This window comes from Panthera uncia (assembly GCF_023721935.1).
Source record: "Panthera uncia isolate 11264 chromosome C1 unlocalized genomic scaffold, Puncia_PCG_1.0 HiC_scaffold_4, whole genome shotgun sequence".
NCBI lineage: Eukaryota > Metazoa > Chordata > Mammalia > Carnivora > Felidae > Panthera > Panthera uncia.
In genome coordinates, this window is record NW_026057585.1 from 79,375,325 (window position 1) to 79,393,820 (window position 18,496).

The window sequence follows — 18,496 nt, forward strand, 5'->3', positions numbered from 1 at the left end:
ATCCAAAGCACATATTCTTCTAACAGTTGGTCATTCATCCACTCAGTCATCAGACTCTTCAAGGGAACTGTCTGTGTGCTGGCCTCTGTCAGTCACAGAACGTAGACATAGGAGTTCGGGGGACAAATAGCTGGGAGAACAGGACATGATGTTGCAGTGTGATATGGGTTTCAACACACGTCTGAACCAAGTCTTGTGAGGGCAGTGACTTCTCCTCAAGGTGTAGACACAACCACAGAGAGGAGATGGCTGTTGACTCAGGCCTTTACCAATGAGAGGTAGCCACACAGAGAAGAGGGGAAAAGATGTGCCAGGTAGAGAAAACGGCATTGCCAAGGCCACTGAAACCAACAACCGATGGCCATAGGGATTCCTTTAAACATCTTTCTTCTGGTCGTTTTCTCCAGCTGGCTTCTCAGAAGTTGCTTGTGAAGACCACCCTGCAGCCCATTAACAATGGCAAAGCACTATTCTAGAAATTAGAACATGCCCCTGCCTGCCACCTACCATGCTGGGGTCCTTTTCTTCTTCAGGAAATCTAGTGGCCATGAGTTTTGCTGTGATTAACCAAGAGGCCACACCAGCAGCAGCCAACAAAGTACTTCTTAGAACCTTTAGTTGCTTTGTACATCTTACAACCCGTGGCTGCACTGATGAAAACATCACCCAGCATAGTGCATAACCAGCTTCTGAGGAACTGTGCATAATTCTCGTAACTATCCATAATCTTTCAACACCTGCATTCTTGGCAGTGGTCACTGCTGGAATTTTGAGTGTTCTTTCATTGTTCCTGTAGCAATTTTTTGCTCTTCATTAGTGGGAGCAGTGAATTCAAGCCTAGAAGGCACCAAAGCAAAGCACCCAGGCGGTGCCTTTTTCAGCAGCAGGTCTTGTATCATCCAGTGCACCTGTGACTGTTTCTCTTCCTTCCCTTCCACGTCCCTTTTCCCAGCAGCCTTCAGCACAGCTATGCCATCTGAAGCAAAAGCCAGGTGTCCCTTGAACTTTTCTTTTCCATGGTCACCAGTAGTGATTCCTTGAACATTTCTCATTTTGAATCTTGTCACCTTTCCCTTGTAAGAATGTGGCATCATCTTCAGTTACAATAACCTCTCCAACCTTTCGTAAGTCATTGAAGCAAAATAACTTAAAAATTCAGAGTCCGGCTCTCTTTTCCAAACACCACACCATCAATAGCAGCAGCTTTGTGGGTTCCTTCTGTGACGCTAGAACTTGGAGCTTGGGCTCCTTTAACCTGAAAGTCAGCTTTATCCTGTTCTAAAAGAGTGTACTGAGAGCATTGTCAGCAGTCATAACCAAAGACTTCCACTGGGCAGTGGAAGTATCAAGAGTGGGTACCATGGGCCGGACGGTGGAAATCCTAAGCATCCTGGAATTTCCACTTCTGAACTTTGGATGTATTATTCAAGTAAGGAGATTATGGAATCTTAGTAGAATTCTGTGCCTCCGATTCCTGATTAATCATTCAGGGTTTTCCTGCCCTATATTGTGGGAATGCTCTTTGAACTTTCGTGATCACATTAGAAATGATGCTGCCAATTTGTCTGCCTCCATCTGCAGAAACTGTAGCAAACTGAGCAGTATCTTCAGAAATTATCACAGCTTTCGCCTCTCCCTAAGTTCAGCCGTAATAGCATCAACATGCGACATCACACCTTTTCTGATTTCCACCGGATTAACAGCTTTGCTAATCTTCTTGAAGCCTTCCATGACCATGGAACGTGCCAGTACAGTAGCAGCAATGGTGCTCCCAAGCCTCACTCTTTGTGTGTTGGCAACATCCTGGTCAAAGCTGGCGCAGTGGTTTTATATTTATCCTTCAGGTCAACTGACCTGGCAACAGACACCTCAACTTTTGTGACATCGAGGCTTCCCCAGCTCTGCTCCATATCACTGCTCTTCCCACTGTTGTTTTCCATAGTCTGTACCTTGAAGCATTAGATCTTGGGCATCTGCAGCAAATCTTACATCTTTGGCATAGATCTGAGTGAGATGAGGAGCCAGTGTGCTAGATACTGACTTCATCTAGCAGAGAACTGTGAGTAATGCAAGCATTTGTGCAGGGCTGGTGGCCAAGCAGGAGGCAGGCCCTCAATGATGAGGGAGGGGCAGAGTGCAAGATGCATACCCACCAAGTTTTCTAAGGGAAAAATCAGATTCCGGTTTTGAGGAGCTCATGCCCTACAACATTTTGAGGAATGGTTTACAGAGAGTGAATAAAATCCAAGCAAAAAAGAGTGAGTTTAGAATCCTGAAAGAAAGATATGCATTGGAAATTTTTTCTAAGGTTGGTTGAACTGGGTGTGGTGAAGGAACAGGTGTGGGAAGATGAAAGGATGTCCGGCCATCAGGACAGCCAAGTGGTGGGCAAAGGGGAGTGATCGGGGTTAGTGCAGGGGCTCCCCCCTTGTGAAGGCAAGTCTGGCTTCACAGGGGCGAGAAGAAGCTGCAGGTTCCATTTGCTTCATGATTCCCAGAGCCTTGGAGACAGGCTGAGCACCTCCCCTCCTCCACTAACAGGTCCTTGTCTCCTGCTAGCTCAGCCCAATAACTCATGCTGCAGACTAGAGAGGCATTTGTATTGCCAGATTCTTCTAGCTAAATGTGTACCATGTGTCCCGCTAACCTTTACAACAGCGGGGAAATGTCTTGTAATTAACCAGAATATAAAGGATGAATGGAGCAGCCTGGCAGTCTCCTGTAGTCATTATCATTCGGAGGAGATGAATGTACCTAGTAAGATTTCCATCAACCAGTTAAAGCCAGCACTCTTCTCTGGGAGCCCTGACTTTGTTCACATACAGTGAAAAAGCATGTACAAGTGTGAATTCTATTTTGTATGTGTTTGTAGCCATGTGTACATGAGTACACAAATGTGTCATTGAGGGCATGCCCTTGTAGACGTGAATGTGTACGTGTGCACGGATATATGTGCAAGCATGTGTTCATCGGGGGTATGCGTTCAAGTGTAGCCGGCCCCGGGGTTCCATTTTATCTGCAGTGCGTCAACAGATGCAGAATGGTTACAGAATCCATTTTAGAGACTGGAGCTCCAGTGTAATATCATTGGCACTAGACTAGTGGGTGCTCCATGAATGAATGAATGAATGAATGAATGAACGAACAATGTGAATGAATACATGCCAGAAATTCTGTAGGTCCTTGCTACTTTATCCTTCATTTATTACGTCTGTCAGTAGTGTACTGTGGAGATCTAGAAGGAGAACTGCCCTTGTTCTCTAATGCTTCGTACCTGGTCTACCCAGCTAGTTCTTTGTTGAGCCATTTTGTGGCCGGCTTCCCATGGTGTTCCTTTTTCCCTGATCACTCACCATCTACTTGGTCAAACTGTTTAAAAGACAAATTGGCTATGTATCATTCAGGGTGTGGCCACTTCCTTGGGTTTGCTCAAAAACTGAGACCCCAACATACGGAGGTGATTTCTTGATGCCAACATCTCCAGTGATGTGGATCTTGCCCAGGGCTGAGCCCCAACCAAGGACACTTTCCTGACCCATTTGTCAGCTCCTAGGATGGTGTGGGCCCACTGTATGGACTCCCCTCCCCAGAACCTGGGCCTGGGCCAGCTGGACCTGGACATACATTTTCTAGAGACTCCATTGTTGGTGTGAGGAATCCTGTCCAGAGAGGATGGCCCCTGCCTTCCCCAGGCTTGTGTGTGGTGCACACAGACAGCATGGGCGACACAGCTTTGAGACCAGCTCAGAGGAGTAAGTGCTCACAAAGTTTATGTGTAAATTAAGAAGCTCCCTGAAGCTTTCCAGTTTCCTTTTTGTTCACTTTTTCTTGCCACTGTAATAAGTTCCATCCTGTGGTAGGTAGAAGGAAGGAAACAAGGGAGGACAGGAGCTCCTTCCTGCTTGGGAGGATGGTGACATTATCCACTGCTAACTGTTGCTCCAGGCGTATAAAGCACTGACCAGTCTGGTTACCCAGCCCATCTTGGAGAGGACTAAGTAGAAAGGGTGGGCACAGAAATTGGAAGGATTCCTTCTGGAGCCTCTTCCTGAGTGCACCCATGAGAAGAGAGGAAGAAGGGCTCCCTCTTAGCCACCCCTTCATGTCCACATACACCTCATGCTCCCCCTTCAGCAGCTGCAAGGAAAACTCAAGTAGCATTTGGTGCTGGGAATGGCATTCCTGGTGCACTGGTCCCTCCTCAGCTCCCTTCCTCCAGAGAACACTAGGACGTGAAACGAGGCTATTGGAAAGACTCTCACCTCCTTATTGGCCAGGTGCCTGGACCCATCTGCACAGACCTCACCTTGAGTAGGAAGCACTGAGTCATGGAGGCCCCTCTCCCCACCCCAGCCCCAGTGCTGGGACATCCGGGAGAAGAGCTTGAACTATCCCTACAGTACTGGGACCAGTCCTGTTCTCTTAGGGATGACTGAATCAGAGGAATTTCCCCCCTGCTGCACTGTATTAGCTAGGCTTGAATAATGCATGTTTCCCTACTAATACCCTCTGTTTGATAATGGGTCCACGTTAGTGTTCATTGGAAATTTTCCTGCTGGATACACATGGAGAGTAATGCACGTTTGTAAAAAGGGTTTGAATGCACGTTGGGAAGCAGTGACTCTGTGGTAGTAACTGAATTTGATCAGGCGTTCAGCTTAGCAGCTTGCCAGGGGACAAACCCTTGGGGAACTTTGTGATGCAGGCAGAGCTGGGGGCTGTCGGGGAAGGAGAGATGGGCTCCTGCATGTCTGATCATTGTGGGCTTTAGTTTCAGGACTGGCATGTTACCTTGTATGCAGAGTGAGTACCTGAGTTTTCTGGGCCTGAGCTGGGGCAGGGGAGAGATTCTGGAGGCTAACGGGACCCCTCAGGGGATTGCTCTGGGGCCAGGTCACGAGAGAAGATGCTAAGGTTCAGCCAAGAACACAGCTGCCTCCTGGCTGTGTGACCTATAGCAAATCACTTGAGCCACCCTGAGTCACAATTTTATTATCCACCAAGTAGGCATAGTAACCACAGGTCAAGGCTGTTGAACATATAAGGAGCACACAAAATGATTATCGAGGGCCCACCATGTACCAGGCTCTGAGGATACACCAGTGAACAAAAGACAAAAATCCTTGCCTTCATGGAACTTACGCAGCAATGCGGGGTGACAAAAAATCATGCAGTAAACGAGCCAGTGTGTTAGAAAGTTGGGGAGATAAAGTAGCGAATGGTGCAGGGGAGCTGGGGTGCGATGTAATTGTGAACAGTGGTCAGAGAAGGTCTCTGAGGAACTGGTGTTTGCACAAAGACTTCCAGGAAAAAGAGGAAGAGAGTCGTGAAGATACCCTCAGAGAAGAGCATTTTAGGGAACTAGCAGGCTGAAGCAGGAACATGCCTGACATATTTTTGGAACACCAGGGAGGCCTGTGTGGCTGGAGAAGAGTGATTGAGGTTGAAGATAAGGTCAGAGAGGTGCTGGGAGGGCAGATTGGTCTGTGAAGGCCACTCAAAAGACTCTGGCTTTTTTTATACGAGAGGCAAGTTGCAGCTGTAGAGTTTTGAGCGAGATGTAATATGGTCTGACTTATGTATTAAAAGGATCCCTCTGGCTCTTGTGTTGAGAATAGACTATGTGGGGCGGGGAAGATGGGAGGTCACGGCAACCAGGGGAGATGTACCAGAGACCTGGAGCAGGGTGGTCGATGTGGAAATTGCACTTGGGATGTACTTGGAAGGGTTTGAAGGATCCTGATAGATCGTGTGTGGGTGTGGGGGAAATAGACAAGTCAAGGATGCTCATACAAGTAGAGAACTTGAAAGGCATTTAGCCCAGGGTCCAACACATAGGAAGTGCCTGGTCGCAGTTGCCACTACCATTGCTGGATACCCATCTGAGAGGGGCTGGGTCACCTGGCAGGGGCCAGCTGGGAGGTGGCATGGGGGTCTGGGGCACATGCACCCAGCAGTATAACTGAAGATAGGATGAAGCCCTTAGAGGCCAGCAGAATGCCTTGGGGAATGGGGGCAATCAGACACAAAGGAAGTGGATAGGTTCAGAGGAATGGCCTGGGAACTGTGCACTTTGGGCTCTGGTGCTTTTTCTGTGCTATGTAGCAGACTCCCGATGAGCTGTGGACTGGATTTAGAGATGAGATCAAAACCCAATTCAGTCATGGGGCCACCACCTGGATGAGCCAGGCACCATCTGCCAGTGACCTCCAGGACTCAGCTTCCCCTGGCCACAGTAGGTCAGCTAGTATAGGCTGGGCTCGGCAAAGCTGATTGGCTCTGCTCCCCATGTTCCTCATCCTCCTGGGACCAGCCCTGTCTTCTCCCAGTGATGGCAGGGATGTGAGAGGGCAAGCCTGATCTGGCAGGCAATTTTCAAGCCTTCAGGCATGTCAGGACCTCCAAAATCCCAATGGCCAAACCCAAAGTCAACGTATGAGGAAATAGACTCCATCTTTTTAATGGAAAGAACTATAAAGTCACATTGCAAAGGGTGTGGATACAGGGAGGGTGACAATTTGGTATATCCTCACCCAGAGGCACTTCTGGCTCTGACCCGCCCAAGCCAAGAGAGAGGGGATCATTCTAGAAGGACCCCATCCCCAGTCACAGATAACAACTTAAACTGTTTTTCCTCTTACCTCCTCTCTAGTCAAGAAGCAAATTGAGTTGAAGTCTCGAGGTGTGAAGCTGATGCCCAGCAAAGATAACAGCCAGAAGACATCTGTGTGTAAGTGTCTGCCTGCCGAGCCTCTCACTTGGGGTCAGACCCGCTGGCGCTGTGACCGCGGGGAAGCCAGATGATGCTGGAATGATTTCCCTTCAATCCTGCCTCCTTCCGTCCTGGGTTCTGCACATGGATATGCTGACCTATGGGCCAGTGAGCAGCCCCAGGGTCTGTCCTTTGCCTTCTCCTCCCCCTCCTCTCCCCACTTCCCTCCTTCCTCCTCTTTCTCCCTCACTTCCCATTGTAACTGCAGTCCAGGGAGTCATTACTGCTACATTTCTCTCTTTATTTTTCCTTTTGATCACTTCCACCTGCTAAGACAGTCCTCTTTCTGTTCCTTGCCTGGGAGTCAGTCACCCCCAGCTGGGATCTTGGAGGCTGCAGGGGCCCAAGTCCAGCTCCCAGGGCAAGACCCTGCACCAGGGTCCCTGGATCTGGCAGGGCAAAGAGCCGGCTAGAGGGTAGGCTCCTGTGCTCAAGCCTGTGGGGCAGTGCTGGGGTCTCTGTGCTTGGCCATGGGAAGATTTTGTGTATGGGAACATGTTTCTGCTATTGGTGTTTGAAAGATAAAATCCCAGTGGCTGGGGAATGGGCTGGAATGTCACCCTGGAAACAACGGATTAGAGCCTGTGCTAATGGGCTCTTAGACTAGAGCATAAGAAGGGGTTCAGGAAGGTTCTGGGCCACCCCAGAAGGCTGGACGTGAAAGCACTGGAGATTTTCCAAAGAATCCAGTTTTGTTCGAAGGTGAGTGTAGAGAGTTTTCCCTGGTCTGGGACCCCCCAGAAGACTGGCCTTCTTCTGCTCTACCTCCTCTGCCCTTCCTTTGCCTTTCTGCGTCTCTCTCCCTCCATTTCCCCTCCCTCCTTCTTCTGCATCCTCTCTGCTGTCCGCTCCTTCTGTTTCTCCCCTTAGTCTTAACCTCCTTTCACCTCACCTCTACATGCTCCCTTGCCTTGAGGTGCTGGAAGTACTTCCTGAGAGGGATGGAGAGCAGCCGGTGGTGGCTCCAGAGCTGTGTGCAGATGTGGGCAGGGAGCAGGGGCGGGGGGGGGGGGGGGAAGCCGCGACCGAACTGGGCCTGGCTGTGGCATTTTCTCTGGTCTTTCAAGTCTCCACTCTCTGTCTCTGGGGACCATCAGCTCCAAGCATTCTGGCCTTGATGGCAGAGGGCAGCCAGGAGCCCTCTGCCACCAGCTTCTGTGGTGGGCTAGAGGAGCAGGGGAAGGGGTGCAGAGAGCCAAGGGTTAGGCCAGGAGTCTGCAGAGTAGGCTCCAGCCACGGCCCTGGCCCTCACAGGCTCATTGTTTCTGTAGCCACAGGACAGCACACGAACTGAGGTCAGCATGAGTTCATTTCAGACTTTGCCCGGGAGCCAGAAGCAAACTTCAGGGAAATGGCCCAGAGTTTGGAGAGCAAGTTTTTATCCCAGTGTGTTTTCAGGTGACATGGTACCCCGGGCACTGGTGTGTCAGGTTCCAAATCTGTGAAATGGGATGCAAAACCTTACCCTCCCTTCTTCCCAAGGGTACTGTCGGATCTCACATGGGCCGTCTTGACCTAGGACTCAAAGAGGTCTGTGAACTAGCTAAAAACTACATGTGATATTGTGAGTGCATTTGTGGGGGGCAGGGGGCGGGGCATGCTTTTCAGTAGCTACTCAGAGGTGCCGGAAGCTCTCTCAGAAAGATGAAGAAATCTTATTCTAAGGAAATAATGCAGAGACTCTGGAAAAAAAAAAATACACTTCTCTCTACTACAAGACACTGGTCTCCGTTCTAAGATTTCCTCGGGGAGGGATGGGCACACAGCTCAGCTGCCAAGGAGGCACCACCAAATGTCTGCAGGTGTCCCGCCCTTTGTGTTCTGCCCACATTCCCTGTGGACAGATGTCCTGAACTTCAGGCAAAGAGTGAGCCCCACTTACCTATCCTGGACCCCACTTGCTGCCTTCACGAGGTGGTCCGTGGGCACCACCGACCCCCGGCCACAGCCCTGACTGCCCATGTGTCCATGTCTCCTTCCCTTTGGGTGGGAGGCATGGCTTTTCTGAGTGTGTTGTGGGTTTGGGGGGTGAGGTCCACTTTCCCTTCTCTTCCATCCCTCTGTAGCCAACAGTGAATCAATAAGCAGCTGGTTTTGAATAGGCGGGGGAGGCTGGGATTAAGGAAAGAGAGGGGAAAGCCCTCTTGATGCCATAACTCAGACAGTAAAGTGTTCATTGAGACTTACCTTTGCCTGTTTCCTGGGGAGCCTGGAAGTCCTTGCTCTCAGTCCTCCCAGGAAGACAGGGCCTCGGGGGCAGGGGTTGTGAGCACTTACCCCTGGGCTGGTACCTTCCAGGATAGTGCCTGAGCCTTACTTCCAGGGGGCGGTTTAAGGAGTGGGGGGGGCAGTGTTGGCTGCGCATGTGCAGGGCTGTGGTTGGGTACGTGGGTACTGCCGTGGCCTCTCCTCTCTGGTCCAGCTGCATCCCCATCCCAAAGCCTTTGCTCTGTCTGCTCCCTGGGTGGTTTGAGTACCGAGTGATAGGGCAGGAAACTGCTGTACCGTGTTAATGTGCTACCGGCTGGGCACGGTTCCCATGTGGTGGGCGCCGGGGACTTTGGGATGGGTGTGGTCCGTGGGCAGGGGTGAGTGGGCCAAGCCTGAGGAAGGCAAATGCTTAGCTGACAAGTCCTCAGTACCGGGTGGATCTCAGTGAGGCTGGCTTAGATAAAGCACACGCGCAGCTCAGGACTGACATCCTCATCTTCTTAAAACAGAGCCTTTCTGCCTCCCTGGGGATCCCAGAGGACCCGTTGTCTCCTTCCTTCCCATTGTTTGCAGAACACTGAGGCTCCTGGTAGCAGGAGCTTGCTCTGGGTTTGGAGACCGCACTTCCATCTTATTATCCCAGCCTGGAGGGTCCTGGACAGGAAAGTTTTGGAAGGAGAGGCTTAGCAAGGAAGGGGATGGTGTAGGGCTAGTGACCGCTGGGAGTGGCTGGCTTTACCCTGGCCCTATGGAATGTTGGAGAAGGGGAGGCTGCCCGAGAGGCCTTGAGCTCAAAGCCACACGGCCAGGAAGACACCGGGAGTCTGGCTTGTGTACAGTCTGTCCAGATCCCCAGGTCCCCTTGGCCAGCCACACCCTGCAGTACCTGGAGGTTTGAACGGGGTCTACACCAGCCTTCTAACTGTAGAAATGAGCTCCGGACTCAGTGAGTCTAAGAGGGGCTTCACAGGTCCCCAGGTGAAGAAATCCCTTGCTCCCTCCCACCACGAGTTAGTCTTCCATGACCCCTGGTTATTCTTTCTTCACCACGTCCACTCCCATCCCTTCACATCAGTCCCCACCGCCAGGCACAACACTCCGCCGCTTGTCCCACAGGAACCGGCATCCCCCTGAGCATCCTACTGTGCCCTTCCCCCTCAGGACTCTTCAGTGGCTCCCCATCACTTTTAGGATCAGACTCTAACCCCTGAAAAGTCTGACCTCTGAAGCGTCACCCCCCACCCTTCCACGTCACTCAGCGCCCTCTCTCCTATTCTGGCCACACTGGGCAACCCTCACGTTTGTTTCCATGTCCTCGCTTCACCCTTCATGCTCCTCTGTTTGTCTGAACTGCCATTCCTCTGTCACCATGTGTTCAAATCCTGCTGTCTCAGAGGATCCATGTTAAATGGCACCTCTACTAGGCAGCCTTCCATTCTTTTCAGCAACAGAAGATGGGTCTTCCCTTTCAATCTCCCTGTGGCTGCCACTTTCATCACTTCCCCATCGTGGTTCTGCAGTTTGTTTCTATTTCACGTCTTCACTTGGCTGGGAGCTCCTTGAGGACAGTGGTCATCTCTGACATCTGACCGTTGCATCTCCTGTGGTATCTAAATTAGGGTCTTGTACACACTAGGTGCTCAATTAATGCTTGCTGTGCACTCATGTGCGGGAATGAGTGAGTGGGTGAGTGGGTGAGGACTGGAGCCGTTGCTCATATTGTGGGGCATTGAGTGGGTAGGAGGCACACGAGCCAACTCAGAGAATGTCGCTGCAGACCCCCCGTCATCTCTGTCTTGAGGGTGCTGTTGGGATCATGGGAGTGGCGAGGCCTTGAACGGAAGTCCTCTGGCCAAGCTGTGTGCCTGGCCCTAGCTCCTGGTCATCCCGAAAGCCAGGAATCCAGGGGTGTGAGAGAGTTCCAGCCTCATAAGTATGAGCATCTCGAGAACAGTAAGCCAGCAGGGGCTGGAGGGTTTCTACCCTGTCCACTGGAGACAGGAGAAAACTGTGTGTATCCGCCGCCCCTGACCAGGCTTCTCCTTTGGCAGAGATGACTTTGCACATGGTTGTGTAAACAGAACTCGGGTGCTGGCAAGTGTGAGAGCATCATACCATCTGCCAGAACCACCGCCAGGGCCATCTCTGCTGGTGCCCTTGGCCGGTGGCATTGGACAGGGGGTGCTCTGGTTATTGCTTACTCAGCTTGAGAAGGCGTCTGATGGGAAGAGTTTTCTTGGCAGAAATATCCACTTTTGAGCTAAAGTCCCTGCTTTGAACCTCAGACTGCAGCTTTCTCGTACATTCTTTACCGTTCCTGATCACACATCCACCTTTTATTTAACTTTCTTTGAGTCATTTCTCCATTGGGGGCTGAGGTTGGGGGTGATCATCCCATCTAGAGTCACCACCCCTGGATCCGAAGCACAGGGTGAGGAGGTCACTGGGGGCTGAGGGCCGTCCACCTCTGGTCGCTGGGGTGGGATGAGGGAATGGGGTGGTTGCTGGTCTGGGGTGCCTGCCTCTGATCCCAAATGCTCTTGATGAATTTCACTTGGACTTGGCTCGCAAAGGAATTTGTCAAAAGCACCTCCCCACCTTACATGCTCGTAAAACCTGAGCCCAGGAGACCCCACAGCCCCACACAGCCGCACGGAGCAGGGCCTCATTCTGTCTCTGTGTCCACCCCCCACCCTGAGCCACTGCCCCAGCTGTGCCTTCCTGTGATTACCCATCTCTGTTTGTGCTGTTTTTTGCCTTGTAGTAACTCAGGTTGGTGTGTCCCAAGGGCATAATATGTGTCCAGACCCTGGCATACCTGAAAGGGGCAAAAGACTAGGCTCGGATTTCAGGTAAGACCTGTTCTGGAACTTTCTGACTGCAAGAAGGGTGGGTGGCCTGGTTTGGGGGTGGGGGAGACAGGGGCTGATCTTCTTGGAGATACAAAGCAGAGGACAGTGTGGATTCAGGAACAGACACTTTCTGAGGAAGAACCATGGCCTCTGGCATTCTTTCCTGGGCCAGTCCTGGGAAGACTGCCTGTAGCCTTAAGGAGAAGGGAAGGGCCACAGCCTGCCAGCGTTAGCCAGCACACCTATCCCTGGGGTACAAGAACTGCCCTCATCAGTAATGACGTGACAGCAGGCAGCTTATGTCTCCCATAATCTGGAGATCCAGGGGCCCAAGATGGTGCATCTTGCAGAATTTCTAATAATCAAGGCATCTTCCCATAATCCTCCATTTTCATTAAAGTGTATGGGTATCATCCGCCCACTCTTAGCTGTCCTAATTGGTACTTATCTTAGAGCATGACTGTTTTGCTCAAAAGTCACCTTTTAACTCAATCCTAAAACCATTAAATGGTCCAAAAAAAAAAGACGATAAGGAGCAGATGTTCCTTTCAATGGAGACTTCAAGTGATGAAGCAGTGGAGTAGAGATTAAAGGCCAGAGGAGAAATAACGTTCGGTGTGGTACTTCTCTGTGGAAACGGGAAGCACTTGGGTGGGCCCGGCAGGCCCAGGGCTGAGCTCACAGACACGCCTTGTCTCCCAGGTTAGGATCCAGCGTCCAGTTCACCTGCAGCGAGGGCTATGACCTGCAAGGGTCCAAGCGGATCACCTGTATGAAAGTGAGCGACATGTTTGCGGCCTGGAGCGACCACAGGCCAGTCTGCCGAGGTGAGGGCACCCTGGGAAAGGGAGGCCGGCCAGGAGCTGGGCTGCGTGTGCAGGATGGAGCCCAGCTCCTGGTCCCTGAGGTCCAGGCTCTCATCCAGACGGGCCCGCCTCACACTCAGTGCTCCCCAGGCCTTGGGCTCTGGGTTCATTGGCTAATTAACTCACTACATTTAGTTAGCATCTTCTCATATCATGGCCTGTACTAGGATCGGGAGATACAGAGGTGGGGACGAGAGACATGGCCCCTGCCCTGCATGGACCTTACAGTCTAATGGGGAAGACCCATTGTAGCAGGTTGCTAACTCGTTGCACAAAGACATCACAGCTATACCTAGATGGGAAGGGAGGTCACCTTGTATGATGCCACCCCGAATCTCTTCATTATAACACATACACACCCCAAACCCTCCTTCTCAATGCCTTTGTTTCTTTCTACATACTCAGCAATAAACAGACCTATCAACTCTAGAAGAATGCTCTTAGCGAGGCAGGAGCAATGTGGACCATGATATCAGAACACTTCTCCATGGGAATCTTCTAACCCCACACATGGTCGTCTTGTTCTCAAACGCCCTACCACCCACATCCTCAGCTATCACATGGACTGAGGCTGGCCTGGCCTAGCCCCCATCCCCCAAATCTTAAAATAGTATCCTGAACGTTTTCCTTCACTGGGACAGGACAGCAGCTGCCTGTGTGGTAGAGAAGCCCCTGGCCTCATCCCCCAGGACAACATTAGCTGGCTTTTAATTTTTACTCTCTGTGTGCATCTCTCTTTTGTTTGTGCACATGACTGGAGATGGCTTCTTGGTGCAAGAGTAAGCAACCTCTCTGGAGTTTGTGAACAAAGCCAACAGTTGCTCTTTTTTTATTATTATTTATTTATTTGTTTTAAGAGAGAGAGAGCATGAGTGAGGGGTGGAGAGAGAGAGAGAGAGGGAGACAGGGAGAGAGAACATAGGGCCAAGAATGGGGCTTGAGCTCACCCGAAGTGAGGCTTATGCTCACCTGATGTGGGGCTCAAACTCACACACGGTGAGATCATGACCTGAGCCAAAGTCATCTGCTTAACCGACTGAGCCACCCAGGTGCCCCAACAGTTGCACTTTTGAGTGCCCCTTTGGAAAAGGAGGTGCACCGCCCACCATAAAGTTATATTTTGGATCCTTCCTAGTTTGAGAAGGAGATGCTTTGCCTCTCTCCAGGCTTACACACCAGGATGAAATTTATGCACAGAAAGGGATCCAGGAGAAAGGGCTTGGGTTGGAGCTGAGACCCACTTCCTTTTTTTCACGTGTTGATGAGTGATCTTGGAAGAGGGTCATGAAAACCCCTTTGAAATAAGCCTTAAATGTATTAATTCTCACTCAAGTTTGAGGCAGCCATGAGCCACAATTAATAATGTACTTTTTGTTCCCACTGATCTTGGCTATATTATTTCAAAGATTCCACTTAGCTAAGATATTTTTAAAAGCAAACCAAAGAAGAATCGTTAGGTATAACTCTCAGCTTTGCCACCAGCTAGCCATGGGCAATTTGGCAAATCATCTATTTTCCCTGAGCTTATTTTCTTACCTGTAACTGTAGATGATGGTACCTACCCTGCCCATCTTGTGTTAATGTGGTCAGATGGAGTTGTGGATATGGAAACATCGAATGAATCGAGAAGAGCTTGACAAGAAAATGAACATCCTCACTCTGGAACACCAGCTCTATAGGGCAAGGACTTTTGTTTTGTTCACTTGCCTTGAACAGGGCTTGGCACATAGTAGGTGTTCCATAACATATGCTGAATGGATGATTGAATTAATGAATAATCAGATAGCAAACACTCCATTTCCAGGGAGCCAAGAAACCAGCTGTGTAGAGAGGCATAGAGTTATCAAGTCTGAGGACCAAGGGAACCTTGGCCAATCTGTTCTTTCAAAACTCCTTTTGAGGAGCCAGAATAACAATGGCAGTAGTGGAATCTGATCCCTCCCAAGACTTTTTCATTGGTGAAAGACTATTCTCTTAGTAACAGTGGTAGTTTACATGACTTTGCCCGGGGTAGGGAAGGGCTGGTGTTTCAGAAGGAAGTTCACAGTCAAGTGATCCACTTATCTTTTTCTCCAGACATGTTGTGTGGCCCACTCAGGTCATCTCCAGTGATTTTGACACACTGGACTCTAAATTCTCCACCACACTGTTAACTGAGCTTTTGGCTAAGCTTTACACATCCGTTCTCATTTCCTACTCTGCCCCTGGGAAACGGAGGAAAATCATGGAAAACAAAGCCAGTCAGAACTGCATTCAAATCCAGCCATCACCACTTTTTAGCTAGGTGTCCTTGAACTAGTTTCTTCTCCTCTCTGAATCCCCCGCCACCCCGCCCCCACCCCCACCCCCGCCCCGCTCTCTCTCTGCTAAAAGGCAAGGATTATAGACCATGACTCCATGGCATTACCGTGAGGACTAGACGAGGTGGTGGCTTTGAAAGCACTCCCTGGGAGATGATCCTGGTGTGCCTGCGAGGCTTGTGCACACTAGTGTTTAGTTTCAGTTTAGTTTCAGCGGCTGAGTTCTGTCTGCACACAGCTTCCCCCAGCCTGGGAGCACACCCTCAGCCTCTACGGTTCACAGATTTTTAGAAGTCTCTTCCCTCACGGTCTTGGCCAATCTTCCTGCAATCACACAGCTCAGGAGGCACACAGACTTTGATGTAGATCACAACTCTGCTGCCTATTAGGTTGCTGGCCCTGGACAGGTTCCTGCATCATTTTTAGCCACAGGGCCCTCACTTGTGAATTAAGAAAACAAAACCTCCTCTCCCTAGTGATGGCGAAATTTAAACAAGCCATTTTATGGAAGGTGACCAGCACCCACTGTGGTGGAGAGGGGATTCTCAGCCCAGGTTAGAATGCCACTACCCCCTCCTGTTTTCTCTCTCCAGGGTCATTGGAAAGCAGGAAGAGATAGGCAAACCCTCCTGGGTTTGGACTTGGATGGCCTCCCCTCCGGCTTCCCTGAAGGCCAAGGGCTGAGACAGATATCAGATTCAAGGGTTCCTCTTATTTTGGCCGTTTTGAAAGTTTTTCCTTTAAAAAATTTTCTTGTTTTTAATTAGTTAGAATTACTATCATAATTGTAATATTTTGTTGAAGTTTAAGTGAACCCCACTTTAAGAATAAAAAGGGACAAAACTCTTTGAATTCCAGGATAGCTCCACTAATAAGCAGGTTATCAAAAAGATCATATTCTAAAGAGGATTCACCACTAATAACAGTGGTATTATTTTTCCTCTAATGCATTTAAAATATGATTTGATTTTAAATATTCATTTTCCACACAATTAATTCTACTAAAACATGGGGCCTGGCAAATAATAGGTTCTCAACAAATGTTGAAGGATGACCTGAATGAACCGGTGATTGAAATGAATGAGCAATATAGGACTGTGCCCTCATTTTGAAATTTGAAATTAGGTATTCACAGGTTTTTCTTTTCTTTCAGTCCCACCAAAGAAATAAGTTCAAAAAAAAAAAAAAAAGAAGAAGAAGAAGTTTCTAATTTGACTCCTAGACAAGTTTGATCATCCGAAGTACACTGAGGTCAACGTGAAACCTACTCATTCTCTTCAGCCCCAGATAGAGGCGGGGTCATAAAATATAGAGCTTGTGGGACTTATTTTACATACAGAGCCCAATATTTAAAAATAAGCTTTTGCAGAAGCCTAATAAATAAAACAGATACAAATGGAGCTTCTTCCATTGAAGTAGGGGAAGGGGATTTGGGGCTTCCCCTTCCCTCTGAGCAGCCTCTAGGCTACCTCAGAGGGACCCTGAGGCTCTAGGGAACACTGTTTGTAAGCCACTAATAGAGCGAAGAGGACCAAATTGACAACCAGGAGACCTGGAGGCCTGGTTTCTTGTGACCACAAATTGGTGTTGACAGAGAATAGGAACTGAGTACCAGCCCCAGATGAGATACAGTTAGTGAGCCATAGAGTAGATACTTGACAGAAAACCATACATTATTTTTTTTCCTGTGTGGAAAAATCAACTATTTGCTGTACAAATATATATGTATATACATACATATATATTTACACTTACTTGTGTATCTGTTTAGAAAAAAAGCCTTTTTGGTGGATAGAACACCTGACTCAAGACTCAGAGACCTAAGTACAAGTTGCAGCCTTGCTGTTAACATACCATATGGCACAGGGAAAATGACCAAAATGCTCTGAATCATCTCCCTCATTCTCAGAAGATGGGAGTGGAAGATGGGAGTGAAACGTGGGAAATATGGCACAAATCAGCGGAATTAAATGCCATGAAAATTAACAGGTGGCTGTCTTCCTTCTTGGTGGCCTTCACTGGACCAGCTTCTCAGGCCCACTCCTTAAACACTAATGTTGTTCAGAATTCTGTTTTTATCCCCTCTTCTCCTGTCCCCTCCCCTCTCTCTCCTCTACCACTCCTACCCCTACCTTCCTCTCCTCTCCTTTGTAGTTATTACCCCCAGGTGACTGTGCCAGAATATATATAGATAGATAGATAGATAGATAGATAGATAGATATAGATATACATATATAGATATAGATAGATAGATATACATATAGATATGTATATCTATATATCTATGTATATATATAGATATGTATATCTATATATATTCGTACATATGTGTGTATATATATATTAATGATAAAGCTCCCATTTATTACACCATTTATACTTGTATAAAGTATTGCAGTATGCATTTTTCATAATTTATTTGTGAAGAAAGTGGAAATATCCATATTTTATGTTTAGCTCAAGCTTAGAATGGTCAACCTTCTTGCCCAAGGTCATAAAGCTAATGGGTTGAGCTGTGATTCAAATCCTGACTCCAAAGTCTCTATCCTACTTGAAAATGGCACCTGTACATCCTTTGGAGTCAGTATACTGGATGGAACCACATAGAAGAACACCCTCTTCCCCCACTTTTTAGTAACTTTTATTATTATTTAATTGTAAACTCACAGACAATTTTCAGGAAATGTGCAAATGTACATTCTTTACCCAGATTTAGACAACTAATTTTGAGGAGTTAATGAACAAGAAGGAGGCTGAGAAAGATCAGTCAGAGAGGTAAGAGAAGAGCAAAGAGGCAACACAGAAGCCAACAAATGTGAGTTTCACAAAGAGAGAAGGAGCTGTAGGGTCAGATTCTCCAGAGAGGTCAAATGTAGCAAAGACCAGAAACCAACGCATAGGGTTAAGTGGCTCAACTGAGTGGCAAATGTTTGAAGTTGCCTCTGTGAGAAATTGTCAAAGAAGAACACAGATAAGGGAGAGGGCTAACTTGCACTGAAGCTTCAATTACCATGGAAACCATGAATCTACATGGTAGAATTCATCAATGGCAGATATAAGACTATTGAGGGTGTAAGAGTATTGAGGTCCAGACTGGGTAGTGAAGGAAGGGCCAGGTAGGGATCAGTAGGCAGGGAGAAATGAGGGAGCCAGAGGGCTGGAGGGGCCTATGTTAGGACAACAGGAGCATTGAAACCTAGTAACTCTGCTGCATATAGAGGCGACAGGGGAAAGAATGGAATGATGGAGTTCAAGATCTCACAGGTGGACTCTCCTAAGCCCCAGAACAGCAGGCCCTGGCTACGCTCATGGACATGGTTGACCTTGGGCAGGGACACCAGATCTCATGAGGAGGGGCTGGCCTCTGAAAGGCAAAGGAGCCATCTCTCTGTTGAAATCTGAAGGGAAGAAGTAGATGAGCACAAAAGCAGACAGGAGTGCAGATTTGGGGGCTGATAGAGAGGCTATGCCCACCAGATGTCCTCTGTTTCATC

At 48.9% G+C, this 18,496-nt stretch overlaps 1 protein-coding gene across 1 annotated transcript in view; it reads left to right on the plus strand.

Moving 5' to 3' along the window:
- Positions 1–1,662: 1,662 nt before the first annotated feature.
- Positions 1,663–18,496, plus strand: part of LOC125913693 (CUB and sushi domain-containing protein 2-like) — a 58,434-nt gene continuing 41,600 nt past the window's right edge. The window contains exons 1-4 of the mRNA XM_049618885.1: positions 1,663–1,765; positions 6,653–6,730; positions 11,748–11,835; positions 12,538–12,662. Of these exons, the coding sequence (XP_049474842.1) occupies positions 1,663–1,765; positions 6,653–6,730; positions 11,748–11,835; positions 12,538–12,662 (394 nt within the window). The remainder of the gene's footprint in view (positions 1,766–6,652; positions 6,731–11,747; positions 11,836–12,537; positions 12,663–18,496) is intronic.